The sequence below is a fragment of the Alosa alosa genome, chromosome 3, assembly GCF_017589495.1.
Source record: "Alosa alosa isolate M-15738 ecotype Scorff River chromosome 3, AALO_Geno_1.1, whole genome shotgun sequence".
Taxonomy (NCBI): Eukaryota; Metazoa; Chordata; class Actinopteri; order Clupeiformes; family Clupeidae; genus Alosa; species Alosa alosa.
In genome coordinates, this window is record NC_063191.1 from 34,293,782 (window position 1) to 34,311,687 (window position 17,906).

The window sequence follows — 17,906 nt, forward strand, 5'->3', positions numbered from 1 at the left end:
TGTTTGGTCTGAACGTTTATCAACTCATTCTTGGCTGTTCAAGAGAAGTATTCATCAAGCCCGCACTACCTCTGTTAACCTGCCAAATGCACAAACAGTGACTTAACGCCAAGACATAAAACCGATGAAAAAAAATAAGAATCACACCTGAACAACCTCTTACACGTCTTCTGCACAAAACACACTGCACATTTCCAAATACTTTGCTATAATTGCATGCAATCATATCATTCCTGTGAGCCTGATACTCTGAACATCGATAGGCTTTTTAATCAGCAACCAAAGCCAGCTGCTGGGAACACAGCCAGGAAGTGCTGCAGAGACCCCTTTCTCAAGAGGGTTCAATTGTGATGCGTTAAGTAGTGCTATTACCCACATTTGAACCTGTCAACAGTCCGCAGCTCCATATCCACCCATCATTCCCATAGGCCTACGAACAAGGACCGACCTTCTTATCTGGAGGATGTAAGGACACAAAGGCCTTGTGGCTCTTGGCAAGAGCTGGGGCTATCTTCTGTAAACAAATGGCCTGGGAGGCATTTGGATGGTGCTGGGGGAGGAATGCAGCCAAGCCTGGATGTTTGGAACATGTTGGGGCTGGTCAGGGGAAACAGCTTGCACAGATGGATGACACTCGCCCTCCTGCTGCCAGTCCAGCCTGCCTTATGCCAGGGCTACGAGGAACCGAAAACACTGGAGATATTATGGGGGAGGGATGACAGAATATTCATCTATTAGCATTAGGGCTGCTCAATTACGGCACAAATTATAATCAAGATAGTTTTGGTCAATACTGATATCACAGATATTTTACACGATTTCTCAATTTTCACGATTTTGGAAATACCATTAATTTTCTAAACTTTCACAAAATATAAACAGAAAAACAAATTAAAACATAGTATTTATATGGCAGTATATATATGTAAAAATATTATACAAGTATTACCACTTTAAAGCAAATGCAACAAAATATCACTACTGTTGTATATCTAATTGTTGTTTTCATAATTGTTGGAAGTCAAAAATTAAATTGAAATGTCATTCCGACGCACACACACACTGAAACATAAACGTAGAATGAGACAGTGGATCTTAAGCTCACTTTCAGAAGGCAGCTTCATTAAAGGCTGAAAGACAGACAGATACTGAGCTGAGTACAGTATGCATTGTGTGTGAATGTGCATTTGACCAGCAGAGGGAGAGAACGAGCTAAGTCTCATCTAGGACACAGACTGTTTTATACCTTACACACCTGCATTATGTGTGCTTGAAGAAGCAGACATTTCAAAAGCTTACTGTATCTTTCCTAGGCCTTATTTGCCTCATCAGGAAAATATGGTACTCTGCAGTGACAGCACTTTTCACGCAGGTTTCTGCAGCTGAAGCAGCAATAGACCGTATAGACTCTTTGAAGCTTTTTTTAAAAATAAATTCATTTGATACCGTAGCACAAATGGCCATTATGAAGAATGAATGTCCAGGACCAAAGGAACATTATATTAAAGCCCCATGGAGAGAAATTAACATTTCTGCATTCAGTCTCTGACCATTTTTAAAAATTAGGATGGGGTAAAGAGCCATGCATCGTCATAACTATTTTTCCACAAGATTGGTGGATAACTTTCTTAGTGTAATACTGTAAGGTTTACACATATTACTTAGACATAATACTTCAGACAGCCCTTCAGGTTAGGAGGGATATTATATGAATAGCATGAATAACAAAGAACAAGTAGTGAACAAGTTGTATTTTTGAAAGTTTTCTTCCTTAGAGCTTCACATTAAAGATCAATTGCTCTTTGACAGTGGAGAAATGATCTGAATGTAGTTTTGCCCTTAGTAAAATGAACTAAAACTTTACACCCTGAAAACTGTTATACATATATTCTAAACAAGAGTCCCTACTCTGGACTCATGATCAGTGACTTTTGGAACCCTCTAGATATGATGGCTGACAAGGGGTCTCTTTTGAGATTCATTTTACTGCCACCACAGCCACATTATCCAAGGTGCAGTGTTGAGATTATGGCTGCATTTTGCGTACACTCACTCAGGTAAAAAAATCTGGGCGACCGTACACAAGAAAACAATGTATGCCCCGCGCGCTAATGTCTTCTTTAGCGGCTTGAAGAATGTCAAAGTTTCAAAAAGAGCACTGCTAATCCCGTCAGGTTTTACAAAGCAGCTGGTGCAAACCTCTTCACTGCCAGAACGCCAGTTTCGGAGTTTGCTGTCGAGCTCTGATTACTACCAACGGCTGAAATAAGAGGAGGCAGTGTGAGACTGTGCGACGTGAGCCGCTAAACAGCTGAGGGTCAATGCGCTCTCCCTCCCTCTCTCTCTCCGCAGGCTGTGTCTCACACATTCATAAACGTTGCCACACGTGCGTGGCGCAGTTCACCCCACTGTCCCGTGGCTCCACCACAGCCATTTTGTGATTAACCCAGAATGGGAGAGGGCTGGTAAGGGATATTGGTTTTGGCAAATCTGACACTGGCATTTAAAACAACTCATCTTGCTTTCAAGGTATAATATACTCTATATATAATTACAACAGCTGTGTCCACAATAAAATTGGGCATTTGCTTGGATGAGAATAAAACATTTTAATGACTCGAATCGTTCAAATCAAGTGTTCTGTAAGGGTCAGCCATACACAGTATGTGTCACTCGTAACACAACACCACTGTAACTGCTGGTGGGTAACATGGATATACACTTGTGTTTATTTTCTTGAGGCAACGGTCTTGACGACAATCAAAACATGGAGGATGTTTAGGTGAGCGCCACACTGCAAGTCTTGAGGAGGCAAGAGGGCTGCTGCCCTTCTCCTTAGGTTTTATAGCGAGGGGCTCAAGTATGTCAAGCAATCTACCCTGCACAAGCCATCCAGTCTATCTTTAGCCGCAGTGAGCAAGTGAATGGAAGGGCCTGACTTATCTTCACTGCTGTCATCGAGGCTGCCGGTATTTTTAGGGGACAGCAGCAGCTGCAAAAGCATTTAACGGTCTTCCATGAACAATGACACTCGGGGTGTCTCAGGACTGAACGCCACAGAGATTGTGGGACCGTTGGTCGAGAAGCCTACGCAAAGGGGGCTGACGGGCCAAACGAGGAACGCTTTGCCAGACCCAGGAAGCGAACGAGACACGGGCAGAGTGGGGCCTGACAAGATGGACATACAAAGTACCGGACACTGATAAGGAGGAGCCTCTTCTTTGCACAAGCACATTCACTGCCAAAGAAAAAAAAAGGGGATTATAAATTGGTGGCCAAGGCAATATCATACGGAGGAGAGACTCAACTCAAGCCTGGGAATAAGAGAGGTGGTGTGTGTGTGGCTGTAGGTGAGGACGAGTGGCTCGGGGATGTGTGTTGACAGTCAGCCCTGAGGACTGAGGAGGTAGGTGGCGTGGGGAGTCCAGGGTGCAGCTTCACTGGGGGCAAAGGCCATTCTAATTAAATCAGAAAAGCAAATGTGAGGTTAATCTCTGCTGAAACCCTGTAGGGGATTGTGAAACCGCTGTGTGTGTGTGTGTGCCCTAAACCTCAAGTAATAGACAAGGTGGTACTTCAAGAGAATTCTGTCAAGTGTTAGCTTTGTATACTGTATTTCCTGTATACCTGTAGGCCTACCTCATTATCCATTTGTCTTTGACTAGAACTTTGTCTACTCAAGCTTGCCAGTTTTGTTATCTCTATGGGAGACTGATTAAAAGCAGTTAACTAATAATTAGACATTTTCTGCTTTCATAATTGAATAGTAGTAATAGTAATAATAGTATTTTTTTCAGCATATTTGCATGTTTTGCCATGTAGAGTGCAACTTTTCTGAAGCTGGTGTATGAGTCTGGGAATGTATACATCCAGACACATCATGCAATTTTGGAGTAAGAGATTAGGTTTAAGATGGACACGATAAATTACTAGTGGGAGACTAGTTTGTCCATCTCTAGAACACTTGGGTTTGGGATCATCTTCCTGAAGAAGACGGCTGTATGTCAGCAACTCAGAGCACTCGCAGCTCTCTCCAAAACTGGATAAACAGCCCCGGGTCATCAGCGTCTCCTTCTGGCAGGTACCCCTCAGTGTGGTCAAACCTGAGAAGGCGACCGTTAAAAAATCAGATGACAAGACATCAAGCTAGACCCGAGCTATTTTACACGCAAACAACTGCGTCATGTTATTTAAACAGAAAGTCACCACGGATCAGCACTGTCATTTTTTTTCCCCCCAACCTTATTGCAAATGACAAACAAATCTAATTTTGACAATGACATTTACTGTCTAAATTCTTGAACGAGTCTGCCAAAAGGGGTGTGATGGAGGCTCAGCATATTTTGACTGCGAGGTCCCCTGGGTGTAAGCACTGTAAGTGAGGCCTGTGTTTGTATGTGCACGCGTGTTCCAGGGTGTGCTTTGTGATACCTGACACATGCTCCCTTGCAGGTCTTTATTTAGGACGGACTATATTAAGCACTTTCCCATTGAAATACAGCACCAGCTGTGCTGGATATGTGTTGTGCGGGGCTGTTGCAACAGCACCAGAGGCCGGTCAGTCAGTCTTCAGTCTGCTTGGCCTGGGGGCTCCTCTCTCAAGCATCTTAGAAAGTTCTGGGGAGCACATACTTTGTTGAAATGTAATCACCAGCACTTGGAAGTACCCACAGTTATAGGTTCTGTCTGCTAGTTAGCGTCGGACAATGATATACAAATCACCTAGGCTCACCCATCATGCCAGGACACCCTCCATGAGATATCCTGTGGAGATATCATTTTTCCAATAAAGTTTATGGCATGCTATTTGGTTAGGCTATTCTGAATGTTTGAACACCTGCTGGACAAGAGCAATAAAAGGCAGATGCACATATAGTATTTCTTTGCAGAAATGATACTGTATAATTATGCTTCCTCCTGGACATGGTGCAACGTGTACAGGTCAAATAAGCAAATAATTTGGATGCAGGTTGTGGATAGTGATAAAAGATTTTCTTTCTTACCATCAGAGCATAGAGAATGAATACTTATGTATTCAGTAACAGTAAGATGTCAAATCTACACATTACACACACCAAGTGTAAGTTATTTTTATTTTTTTTCACAGTTCATAACATTTTACAGTTCATAAAACTAATTTTGATTTATCAAAAAATCTACACCTATTTGTAATTTCTAACTAACCAATGTAATACGTTACCAATTTGGGTTCCATGCAATGCAGAGTACTAAGTCTTCAGTCTTGCTGCTCCTCACTGGTGACTTGTTTTAGTCCCCCTAGCTCTAACTACTACTACTACTGTTACTACTACTAGTAGTAGCATTTTATTTGTTCCCAAATGGGCAATTTGTTTTGCAGCAATAACACACACACACACACACACACACACACACTTGCAACATGCAGTTTTGTACAATAAGTACATGGTACAAAGAGTTAAAAAATATTCCTGATATAAATTAAGATACAATGTGGATAGAGATACTGAAGTTACCTATGCTCCCTTGCCTGCTATTGCCTACTGTGTTGGGGTAGAGGGAAAACCAGTTAAGTGCTTGCCTCTTATTGATCTGATAGGACCTTTGTGATCAGTATTGATGATGTTCTCTCAAATGTTTCCCACTGATTTCTGTGGAGTTCCCCAGGGTTTGAGTTTAGGTCCCCTTCTGTTCTCACTTAATTTATTACCCCTTGGACAGATATTCAGGAAGCATGAGGTTTCCTATACCGATGATACCCTGATAAGAGATACATTGCACATGACTTACTCTTAGAAGCTTAGAAGCTTAGAAGCTTAGAATCTTTTTTCACTACATAAATGATAAATGGTAAATGGACTGCATTTTATATAGCACTTTTTTCTACTCCTACGAGCACCCAAAACGCTTTACATGGCCATGCCTCACATTCACCCATTCACACACACACTCATACACCGATGGTGGAGGCTTCCATGCAAGGCGCCAACCTGCTCATCAGGAGCACTGGGGTTAAGTGTCTTGCTCAAGGACACTTCGACAGGGTCAGGAGGAGTTGGGCTAAAACCAGCAACCTTCCAGTTGCTGGACCACTCCTCTACCTCCTGAGCCACTGCCGCCCACTGCCAAGTATATTAAAGCAACACTAAAGCACTTTTCCTCTATCGCACGCACGCTATTTGTTTATCCAACACCGGCTTTGCAAATAACAATGTCCACAGACACGGTAGAGTATGTTGCATGATTTTATGAAAGTATGATTGCGACATCAGAAGCAAGTCAAATTTGTAGTTTCTTATGTCTCATTCCATCAAACTACAGATCCGCTACCCAATCTGGCAAACTTACATAGTGCGGTTAAAGTCGATAGAAGGCTGTGAAGCCAATGCAGAAGTGCCGTTCACCCTGTTACGAGTTGATGAACCACTGAAACAATTTTGGAAACATTATTTTAAGGTACAAAAAACTCTTTGGTGTTGCTTTAAGTTATGGATGTGTAAAAGCGTCCTGTATCTTGGAGAAAATGACAGAAGTTATTGTCTTTGGCCAGTCTGTTAATCAAAAGATGTTCCTTGACTCATAATGAATATATATCAGACAAATAAGCAGTCAAATGCTTCAAAATTGTGCAATTAAATACATTTTCTATCCCTAAAAGATTGTGAGAAGATGGTCCACGCTCTTAAATGTTTTGGACCGGACTATTTTCATGCAACCTTTCCTGGCATTAGACTGGCAACAGTTCAAGTAATCCAACATATGGCAGCTAGACTTTTAAGAAAAGGGCCAATACATGAGTTTGATCACATCATCCTTGTTTCATACACTACACTGGGTCCCATTGATTAGAACTGATTTCAAGATTAGAACTGAATTTAAGATTTTATTGTTTGTTTCTAAGGCTTTTATTGTTTGTTTCTTCTTCAATCAGCTTTCACTGATTTTACCTGATCTATTTTTAAATCTAAGGGTGATCAAGCTTTTATTGTTGTTGGTTTGAAAGCATGGAATAATCTTCCATTCAATATCAGACCTGCTGCCTGCATTTTAAACCTACTAAAAATATACAATATAAGAAGATGTAAGAATTATATTTCTTACATTTTAAGTTTAATTTGGCGTCCTGCTCCCTTCACTGGATTGCATGCCTTCTGAGGTTTTACTTTTCTTTGTGCTTTTAGTTCAGTCTGAGGTCCTATGCTTTTTGTCCGTTTCTTGGTGTTTTAAGCCTCCAACGTTGTCTTCAAGGCAGGGTTACCTGGAAGGCGCTAGGGTTAGGCATGGGTTAAGGTTAGGGTTAGGATTGCATGGGTTAAGGTTAGGGTTAGGATTGCATGGGTTAAGGTTAGGGTTAGGATTAGGTGCCTTTAAGTCGACAGTGGTAGCGCTGCCTGGAAGACGACGTGGGGGCTTAAAACACCATCAAGCTTTTTGTCAAGTCTATTTTTATTTCAACTTATTGGTACTTTTTAGTACTTCCTTTTTGTTATGGTTATATTGCACTTTGCTCTTGGTCTTTCATTATATTTCTTTTTTTTTTTTTTTTGTATCTTTACCACATCACTTTTAATTGAGTTATTCTGTTTTTTTGTTTAGTTATTTTTTATTATTTGTACTTTTAATTCTTATTTGTTTAGAAAGTTTATTATTTTATTTTCCTTTCATTCAAGTCTAAATTAATTCTCAATCTATCTGTCTTGACTGTACAGCACCTTGGTACAACTCCAGTTGTATTTAGAAGTTGATTTGGCTTGGTTTAATTTAGCTTCTATCTTTTATGTGCCTCCTGGGTAAATAATAATTAGAGATCATTTCCTCTCTTTCAGATATCTATTCAACCCACAGGTAGACGGCTGAGCCGATTGTGCGACACAGAGAGCTGCATGCCAGTGGGGGTGAGCTAAGGAGCAGAGATGGACGTGTTCGGAGGTGCGCCCCGCTTTCTGGCCTACCCTCGCCCTGTGGTGGTGCAAACAGGCACAGACGGTGTCCTGAAGTGCCAGATTGGTGGGGACCCTCGGCCAGCGGTCATATGGGAGAGAAACAATGAGCAGATCCACGCAGAGGGACGTTACCGTGTGTTTGAGGATGGCAATGTGTACAACCTCATTATTACTGGAGTAAACTCAGAGGACAGTGGGCAGTACATATGCAAGGCCAAGAACTGCATTGGGGAAACGTATGCAGCGGCGACTCTGAAAGTGGAGGGAGAGGCTCAGGAGTTGGAACTGAGGGAAGAGAACAAGCCTCGTTTCCTCATCAAGCCACTTTCCACACGTGTCGCCAGGGGTGAGGACGCAGTGTTTTCTTGCAAGCTGTGGGGCAACCCCCGTCCTGAGGTCGTCTGGGAGAAAGACGGCAGGAAGCTGAACGAGATCTTCGAGAGCACCCATTTCAGCGTAGGGTACCAAGAAGGGGGATGGTTTCAGCTTAAGATCTTTAAAACCCGGGCGCCTGACGGAGGTGTGTACACGTGCAAGGCCAGGAATGAGTTTGGGGAGGGTCTGGCCGGAGCTGTGCTGCTGGTGGACGCTGGCCCGGGCCACGACGATGATGGAAACAGAAATGGTTACACAAACGGACACTGGAAGGGCCATCAGGGAAAACAGAGGAGTGGGAGGCAGGTCACGTCACGTCTAAAGGACGACCCTCTGCCAAACTCGACCAAAGTAAAAATGTTTGCAGTGACTGAGGGAAAACATGCTAAGTTTCGTTGTTATGTGACAGGGAAACCTAAACCTGAAATAATATGGAGAAAAGATGGCAGACTTATCTTGTCTGGACGTCGCTATCTACTATACGAAGACAGAGAGGGCTACTTCACTCTGAAAGTACTCTACTGTAAACAACAAGACAATGGAGTATATGTGTGTGCTGCATCAAACTCTGCAGGACAAACTCTTAGCGCTGTACATCTATCTGTGAAAGGTAAGGACATTACAATATATTTGTCCATTTTTAATAGGTTCTTAATAATGAGCTGAACTTAGATGTAATATCAATGCTCGGTACTAGGATATAACTAGTTTAAAATGTTGATAATGAAATTCTATAGAATAGCATAATATCGAATATCTACAGCAAATTTATGCTGTAATAGCATTTGTATTAAAAATGTATTGTAGGTTTCTTTGCAAATATTTTTTGAGGGGCAGCCGTGGCCTACTGGTTAGCACTTCGGACCTGTAACCGGAGGGTTGCCAGTTAGAACCCCGACCAGTAGGCACGGCTGAAGTGCCCTTGAGCAAGGCACCTAACTCCTCACTGCTCCCCGAGCGCCGCTGTTGATGCAGGCAGCTCACTGCGCTGGGATTAGTGTGTGCTTCACCTCACTGTGTGTACACTGTGTGCTGTGTGTGTTTCACTAATTCACGGATTGGGATAAATGCAGAGACCAAATTTCCCTCATGGGATCAAAAGAGTATATATACTATATACTTATATTATTTAAGACAACGATTCTATGATGCCGTGTGTAATTCTAACATATGATGTAAATATTATACATTTTCCTGTGCATTTAATATATATTCACAAACACTCAAATGCACAGGAATATTCACAAACTTTTCACCACTCCTTTACAATTACATCAATACCATAGGTACTTAATAGAGAGCCTTTATGTGGCCTTTTTCTTCCTTTAATGCCTGCGGCAACATTAAAGGGACTGTTCAAGCCCTCCCATAATCCCATCAAGATCCAGAAAATGCATGGCCTCTGTGATTTGCCAATTATTCAGAGCATGGTGTGCCAAACATGCCAATTAGTAATCTACAGTGGTCTTAATGAGATGACTTAATTGTGTAAAGTGCACCCGGGGAGTTGACTTGACTTGAACAGGCAAGGCTCATTGACATGAAGTGGATTCCACCCACTCCCATGTCTGCAAAGTCACTTAGGTTCTGAAAGGTCTAGGGGCCACGCATGTGATAGAAATCTCTGGAGGTGGGATCACATTTCTCACATGGTCCGCAGAACAGTCAAAGCTGAACACTTGCATGCAACATTGCATCAAAGCTAGGGAGCACCCAAAATATGTAACTTCTATGGGATCTGAGTTAATATAATTGCATTTCATGCACATAAATAACAATCCCAAACATGGTTGAGTTGTTTCTGATTCTATTGCATATTTAGGGACTACAGAATCAGTGTGTATATAAAGTAGATTACATGGTTGTTCGATAGCCATGGCTTTCCCACATATGAGCTGAAGAAATAGCTACACAGTCAGCTAAATACATAGTGGCTACTATGTGCAGTTGAGATTCTTTGGTTTACAACTGTCTGGTACTGTCTGATGGTATCAGTTACAAACAGTTTATTTTCAATCCAACACCTCACCGTGTTAATGATCTTTCCATGACTTACTTAAATGATGCCACTTGTCTCTTGATTCTATCTATCGTGTTTGCTTCACTGGTATTTACTGCCGTATGAGCTGAATTTCAGCTATGCAAATTGGAGCAATTACTGGCTGGCAAGGAAGTCATGAACATGGTTTAAATATTTCACTTCATCTTTCTTATTTTATATAGATAGAACGCAATAAAGCTACATTTATACTAATCTTCATGTAGGCCTACAGCTGAATAAAATCACGTAGCCTATTCACAAGTAGCTTTCTATATCTATTAGTTCAACTTAATCTATCAGAGCTGTCTGAGACCTTTCCTAACATGTGGCCATCAGTGATACAATGCCTCATTGCCTAGAAATAGCCTTGTGAATCTATCTCCTTTTCATCAACATTGCTAGAGCCACCTGTGAGGTTCAAGCAGCCGCTCTGTGATCTGCAAGTCTGGGAGCGAGACCTGGCCATTCTCGAGTGTGAGGTGCCAGAGGACTCTGTTCCTATCACATGGTACCTGGAGGACAGGAGGCTACAGCCAGGAGCCAAATATGGGATGGAGGAGTGGGGGACAAAGCGCAGGCTCACAATCCGTGACATCGGGGTCGATGACGACGGCATCTATCTCTGTGAAATGCCAGACGGTGGGAGAAGCATTGCTGAAGTAGCTGTCAAAGGTAAATGCTTTTGATTTTTCTGGTTCTGGCTCTGGTTTGTTTGTCCTGACATAACCTTTCAGATTCCCTTCATTTTCTTTATTTCTACAGGGTGGATTTAATCTCTAGTGTTAACTGAGTTATCCTTTTCCTGTTCCTGAAAAAGAGTAGCCCTGTTGGCTTTCATTTTTGATCATGTTTCCACCTGCAGTCAATCTTAGTCTATAACTAAGTTAATGGGTAAATCAAGTGGTCAAATGCAACAAATCTAATAGGACAAACACTTCTTCAGCTTTGCCAAATTATTCTGCACTCACTGGCTTGAGACCCAATGACTCAAATAAATGATCTTCTAAAATGGTCTGCGCCAGTAGCTAACTGGCAAATAGCTATAGGCTAAACCTGTTTGCTAACTCAGAGATCACACAACATTATTAGATCGTTTCAACACATGTATGTTAAAGCTCTCACACTCTTGTAGACATACCCTTAACAAATGTAAATACATAACAGTATGTTATGTATGTGTGTGTTCTTGCATAGATTACCGAACAATTTGCTCAAGTGAATCGTCCAAGGTAGGTTAAGTTAGCTAGCAACCAACAATGAGCCTGTCAGATACAAGCAATGCCTTCTCTTTCTGTTGTATCTTCGCAATTAACATTTACGTTAACCAACTGTCTGACTGTGTGGCAAAAGTATTTGTGTTGTTGCTGGAGAAGTATTCAAAGTTTCATTTTTCCCATTTTTTTGTGTATTTTTATCTCCATTTTATGGATTCTTTCTAATAATTTATCTCTTTGGTCCTGCAAGGTACAATTGTCAGAAAACTTCCCAGAAAAGTGGATGTTCTAGAGGGAGAAAATGCCGCCTTCTGTGTGGAGGTGGAGGAGGAAGAGATGGACATCCACTGGTATAAGGACGGGGTAGAGCTGAGGGAAACTCATCAAACCATTCTGAAGTCTTTCGGCAGAACTCATATTTTGGTATTTGTCAATACCACACCACAAGATTCTGGTCTAGTGATATTTTACGTGGGCAGATCAAAGACTTCATCTCAGCTACGGGTGAAAGGTTTGTTCTTAAAGATTTTTTAATCTTGTGGTCCTCTATGTTGATACTGCCAGGCTTTAGTACTCAGATGCTAGAATCTATCAATCTAGATGACTTAAAGAGTAAGCTCAGTGTAAACTGACCCTAGTCCTGTTGCTCAAGCTCATCACATGCAGTCCATAGGAAAAAGACTGAGACAATTTGGGACAACGTAGCCAAGCAGCTTAAAGGGAAACTTGGCAGGATTTCCCCCTCTGCTGGAGAAATTGTGCATTATGCTATTTTAAAACTGTGGGAAAAGGTAACGATAAAGCACATGGATTTGTTTACAAGCTAGCAAAACGGTTAGCATAAGTTCGGTAGACAATGTGGATGTTACAAGGTAAGAAACACGATTTAAAACAAGTTTCTTGTTTCTCACTTCTCTTTCCGGGACGGTAGTCTCAATGTTGCAAGGTTGGTTTTCCGCCTGGGGACGCTAGGGGCAGCGGGAAAAGTCACCATTTTCACCGGAACAGGTCATTTAACCATCCAAATGATTTCTAAACGGGTTTATTACGTTGAAATAGTTGCCAAGTTCCCCTTTAAAGCAGACCCATGGGGCAATGGGGAGCTACTTTCAGTTTCAGTTTTAATGCCCCAATGGGTCTGCTTTAAGCTGCCTGTCCATAACTTGGCCCATGGGTCTGCTTTAAGCTGCCTGTCCATAACTTGGCCCATGGGTCTGCTTTAAGCTGCCTGTCCATAACTTGGCCCATGGGTCTGCTTTTTAAGCTGCCTGTCCATAACATGGGTCTGCTTTAAGCTGCCTGTCCATAACTTGGCCCATGGGTCTGCTTTAAGCTGCCTGTCCATAACTTGGCCCATGGGTCTGCTTTAAGCTGCCTGTCCATAACTTGGCCCATGGGTCTGCTTTAAGCTGCCTGTCCATAACTTGGCCCATGGGTCTGCTTTAAGCTGCCTGTCCATAACTTGGCCCATGGGTCTGCTTTAAGCTGCCTGTCCATAACTTGGCCCATGGGTCTGCTTTAAACTGCCTGTCCATAACTTGCCCATGGGTCTGCTTTAAGCTGGTCCCATGGGTCTGCTTTAAGCTGCCTGTCCATAACTTGGCCCATGGGTCTGCTTTAAGCTGCCTGTCCATAACTTGGCCCATGGGTCTGCTTTAAGCTGCCTGTCCATAACTTGGCCCACGTTGTCCCAAATTGTCTCATTCTTTTTCCGATGGGCTCCATGTGGTGAGCTTGTACAACAGGGCTATGGGTCAATTTACACTGAACTTACACTTTAATTGTTACGAGATCTGTTTGTAAAATGTGCCTAATACTGATAAAACCTCACTTCTGTTTCTCTGTCCCCATCTTTTAGCGGTGAGGCACTGCCCCCCTAGTTGTCCAGTGGGGGTACAGATAAACACAGAGCGTGCGAACGCAGCACTCCTCTCCTGGGTTCCCGCCCCCGACTCTCGGAAGAACCCCCCCTCGGGATACGTTCTGGAGAGACAGGAGGTAGGCTCCCAGGAGTGGCTACAGTGTCTAACCACTGACTCAGCCACTTCAGTGGAGATCCTGGGCGATAGCGTGCCATGCGAGGCAGACTACCGATTCCGCATATGCAGCGTCAACAAGTATGGGAGGAGTGGCAACGTTGAGTTCCCTCGCGCTGTTCATCTGGGTAATTCACATGTCAACATGGTCCAAAAATAGACACAGTAAATCACGTGATGTAAAACATGACTGCAAGCCCAACCAAGCAAACAGACAAACAAATAAATCAAATGTGTGGGGGAAAAGCTGAAAATAAGATTCTCATACATGCCTGTTTCTTTCAGTTCCCGTGGCAAGAATACAAGCACCACTTCAGGACGCTCTAGTTCCAGAGGGCCAGGATGCCTGCTTCACTATTGAGCTGTCTGCCTCTGTCATTGGCACATGGTTCTTAAATGGTACCCAACTGCAGGAGGATGATCGATTCTCCATGCGGCGCACACGTACCCATCAGACCCTGCGGATACGTGGGGTACGAGACATGGATAATGGCGCTGAAATCACATTCATTGCCTATGGAATTAGAGATTCAGCTGCGCTCTATATCCAAGGTAATCATATAGATTTACTCAAAAATAAAGTTTCATGAAATGCAGGTCAACATAAACAAGCATTGTATTCCAAGTGAGCTTGCCACTTATCATAATTCATTCTTATTTGTGCTTGCTCCAGCTCCACTTGTAAAATTTACAACCCTGTCAGAGATGGACAGAAACAAGTTTGTTGAAGTAGGAAACCCAATAGTGCTCTATTGCGAGTTGTCCGACCCTGAGGCCCCAGTCCACTGGTACAAGAATGGTGTCGAATTGCATTCAGGCGAGGGTCTCGCCATCCAATCAGAAGGAACCATGAGGAGGATTGTCATCCAGTCAGCAGAGTTCTCTCACTCAGGGGTGTACAGCTGTGATGCCATCGATGATGTCATAAGATTTAATGTGGAAGTAGAGGGTGAGTGATGGTATTTATGTCTCCTAACATAAACTACTAACATCCTCATGCATTGTTGAGCCCTCAAACCATGATCTCAGTTGTGTACAAAATAAATCACTTCCTGAGAAGTAAATGTATAGTATATTAGTGAACAGAGTGAAGAGATTATACACTTATATATATATATATATATATATATTCTTACCCTCATATATATTTTACTCATATCCATCAATGAAAACACCTGTAGCCCCACCTGCAAGGTTCTCACTGCTTCCTGATTCTGAGAGAAGCAAGTCCATTGAAGTTGGACAACCCATTGTGCTACAGTGTGAGCTCTCAGACCCCACTGCCCAGGTCTACTGGTACAAAGATGGAACAAAGCTCCAACAGCAAAGTGGTCTAAGCATCCAGACAGATGGCAATAAGAGAACACTTGTTGTCCAGTCGGCTGAGTTTTGCCATTCTGGGATATACAGCTGCAAGGCAAAAGGCGATGCTGTCCAGTTCAATGTGGATGTCAAAGGTGACTCTTTTATGTTGGCCCTTAGAATTAACTTAAATATATCTAGCAAAGCAACTAACAGCAGTGGTCTGGAATGCTGGCAGCAGGGATCCCCTGCAATTGCAGGGAATCTGAAAATGCCATAATCTTGGTCTAACATAAAGGAAGTCAATGCAGTGGTATAATTGTTCATTGTAATAGATTTATTTTTTATTTTATGTTTTTTGTGCAAATTTTGCACAAATTAACATTGCCAACTACCATTTTGCAATTGGTAACAAACATTGCAATTAGATTATCACTGTAAAAAATTACTGTAAGTTAAACCATCTTAATACACTTTAAAATATCTGTAGCTCCTCCAGTGAGGTTCTCAGCTATCCCTGAGGCTGAGAGAAGAAAGAGCATTGAGGCAGGCTGCTCCTTCATGCTGCAGTGTGAGGTATCCGACCCCACTGGCAACGTCCTTTGGCATAAGGATGGAACGCAGCTCAGTGTAAAATCTGGACTAGAATTCCAATCTAAGGACAGCTTAAGGACATTGCATATCGAGTCCACCGAACTGTCTGACTCTGGCATGTACAGTTGTGCAACCAAGGATGATGCCATCGAATTTCATGTGGAAATCAGAGGTGATACTCTCATCTTTGTTGTTTGCTGTAATATGGATTAACGTTGTGTCATCTCACTAACACCGCTAATGACTACTGCTTTGTATGTGTCAGATTTGTTTGAATGTACTCTTGTTCTATTATTTTTTATCAGTGTCTCAGTCTCTGTGTACTTTATATGCTTTAATTTGCTATTGTTGCTACAGGTGGCTACAGTCACAGTTCATTTGAATTTTGGTTTAGTTTTCTCTCTTTCAGAATCAGTGTGTCATGTCTCAGACCAGTGTATCTAAATCCTTATGCTTTGACTCTTATTGGTTCTGTCATGGATCACCACCCCATAGCTAAGCCACTGAGGTTCGCTGCTGTGTCTGAAGACGAGAAGAGCAAATGCGTTGAAGCAGGCTGCCCTTTTCAACTGCAATGCGAACTGTCAGAACCCTCTGGTACAGTCTGTTGGTATAAGGACGGCAAAGAGCTTCTTCCCGAGATGGGACTGGATGCTCAGGCGGATGGCACCATGAGAAGGCTGGCAGTACTGTCGGCAGAGATGTGCCATGCTGGAAAGTACAGCTGTAAGACATCGGACGACTCTGTCCACTTCACTGTGGAGATCAAAGGTGATTTGTGGCTTTTTAAGACACTTGTTCATACAAGTAACCTCTGTGCACTTTGGCAAACCAGACGCAACTAACCTGTGGCAGCTTTTTGTGTCGTCTTTTGTCTCTAGTGCTGTTGTTGATGATTATGGCTCTTATGTCTGCATCTCAACGTGTGGGCACTTAAAACGTAAAATTGTTACCTGTTTTGCACTACTTGATTTAACTTGCTTTTCGGGCAAATGGTCTGAGATGTCACAGAAAAGTCAGTCTGGGTAATCTGTAAATGGACTTAGAAGTATAACCCAACTGTTATATTCCAATATTATGCCAAGAATTATCCTCAGCTCAACCAGTGAAGCTCTCAGCCTTGCCGAAGGCTGTAAAATGTGAATTTCCTGATGAAGGCCTCTCAGCTGGTATAGACTGTGAGATCTCAGACCCTATTGCCATGGTGTGCTGGCACAAGGACGAAGTAGAGCTCATCTCAAAAACGGAACCTCAAATCAAACCGGAGGGTTCAAGAACCGTGGTTGTCCACTCGAGACAACCCACTGGCTCGGGAAAGTACGACTATGTGAAAGAGGATGGTGTCATCCAGTTAGATGTACAAGACCAAGGTGATTTTTGATATCTTTGCTTGAAATCATTTTTATATAGACTAACCATGTGTGTGCTCTGTAGCTTTTTTGACTATGAGTCCAACAATGTGTGAGCTGCCTGTAGCTTTGGGACTCTACACAAGTAGTTAGTGGAGCTACTTTTCTGTAGTACAGTATATGCATATGGTTGTTCTGTTTATGGCTGGATATGTCTCTTTTTTCAGTTTTGCTTATAAATCGACCGTATCAGTAATTCTTTTTTTGCCCCTTGACTGCTGAATGAATGATCACCTGTAGCACCGCCTGTGAAATTTGAAGTGGCTCCCGAAGTTGAGAAGATTGAGAGCATTGACCCTGGTGTAACCACTGTGCTCCCATGGGAGAACTCTGAATCCACAGCTCAGGTCTGTTGGAACAGAGTTGGAACTGAGCTGCTGCATGAAGCTGGAACTATGATTCAGCCCGAAAATGCCGTGAGAAAAGTGACAAACCTTCACATGGCTGAGCTATCCCAGACAGGGATATGCAACAGTGTCACGGCAAACGATGCCTTCCAAATTAATGTGGACATCAAAGGTGGTGTGTGTCACTACTGTACAGTACACATTCAATTCAGAATACAGGAGCATTACCCTAGTTGAGGTGAATCGTCAGCTTATTGTTTTCTCTGTGGCTTTGTCCAAACAGCAGAGCCTACTCACTCTGATCTGCTCAGTGAGATATCTGATGACTCTATCCCGTGCACTGTGGAAAGGAAAGGTGATCAAACGCTACTTCAACCTAAGCACACTTAACCCCATGTCTTTCTGCTACTAACCTCCAAAGGTGTTTGTGCTACTCTGGTCTTCCCTGAAGATGCTGACCCTCATATGCCATAAATGCATCTTGGTTATTCCCATCCCTGAAAAAGAAAGCCCAAAAGACTAATCTATCGCTAAGTTGTCTTGTGATCCAACATCGGTTGGTCTATAGAATCCTGAAGTCTTCCAAACTAACCCTCATGTCCAGTCTGCAAACACGTAAATCTTCATTCTTAACTGGCTCTCAACCATGAATTCATCCGAGCTTGT

At 42.6% G+C, this 17,906-nt stretch overlaps 1 protein-coding gene across 12 annotated transcripts in view; it reads left to right on the top strand.

The window, feature by feature from the left end:
* The first annotated feature begins 2,865 nt into the window (after positions 1-2,865).
* Positions 2,866-17,906, top strand: part of obsl1b (obscurin like cytoskeletal adaptor 1b) — a 35,464-nt gene continuing 20,423 nt past the window's right edge. For 2 of the 12 annotated variants that reach the window (XM_048238857.1, XM_048238859.1), the window contains exons 1-13: positions 2,866-3,406; positions 7,806-8,907; positions 10,741-11,010; positions 11,803-12,063; positions 13,411-13,716; positions 13,874-14,140; positions 14,262-14,537; positions 14,770-15,045; positions 15,381-15,656; positions 15,980-16,255; positions 16,570-16,854; positions 17,134-17,415; positions 17,524-17,595. In XM_048238857.1, coding sequence (XP_048094814.1) covers positions 7,893-8,907; positions 10,741-11,010; positions 11,803-12,063; positions 13,411-13,716; positions 13,874-14,140; positions 14,262-14,537; positions 14,770-15,045; positions 15,381-15,656; positions 15,980-16,255; positions 16,570-16,854; positions 17,134-17,415; positions 17,524-17,595 — 3,862 coding nt within the window. In that variant the 5' untranslated portion in view covers positions 2,866-3,406; positions 7,806-7,892. The remainder of the gene's footprint in view (positions 3,407-7,805; positions 8,908-10,740; positions 11,011-11,802; positions 12,064-13,410; positions 13,717-13,873; positions 14,141-14,261; positions 14,538-14,769; positions 15,046-15,380; positions 15,657-15,979; positions 16,256-16,569; positions 16,855-17,133; positions 17,416-17,523; positions 17,596-17,906) is intronic. The other 10 variants (XM_048238860.1, XM_048238861.1, XM_048238863.1 and 7 more) reach the window with 7 other exon arrangements.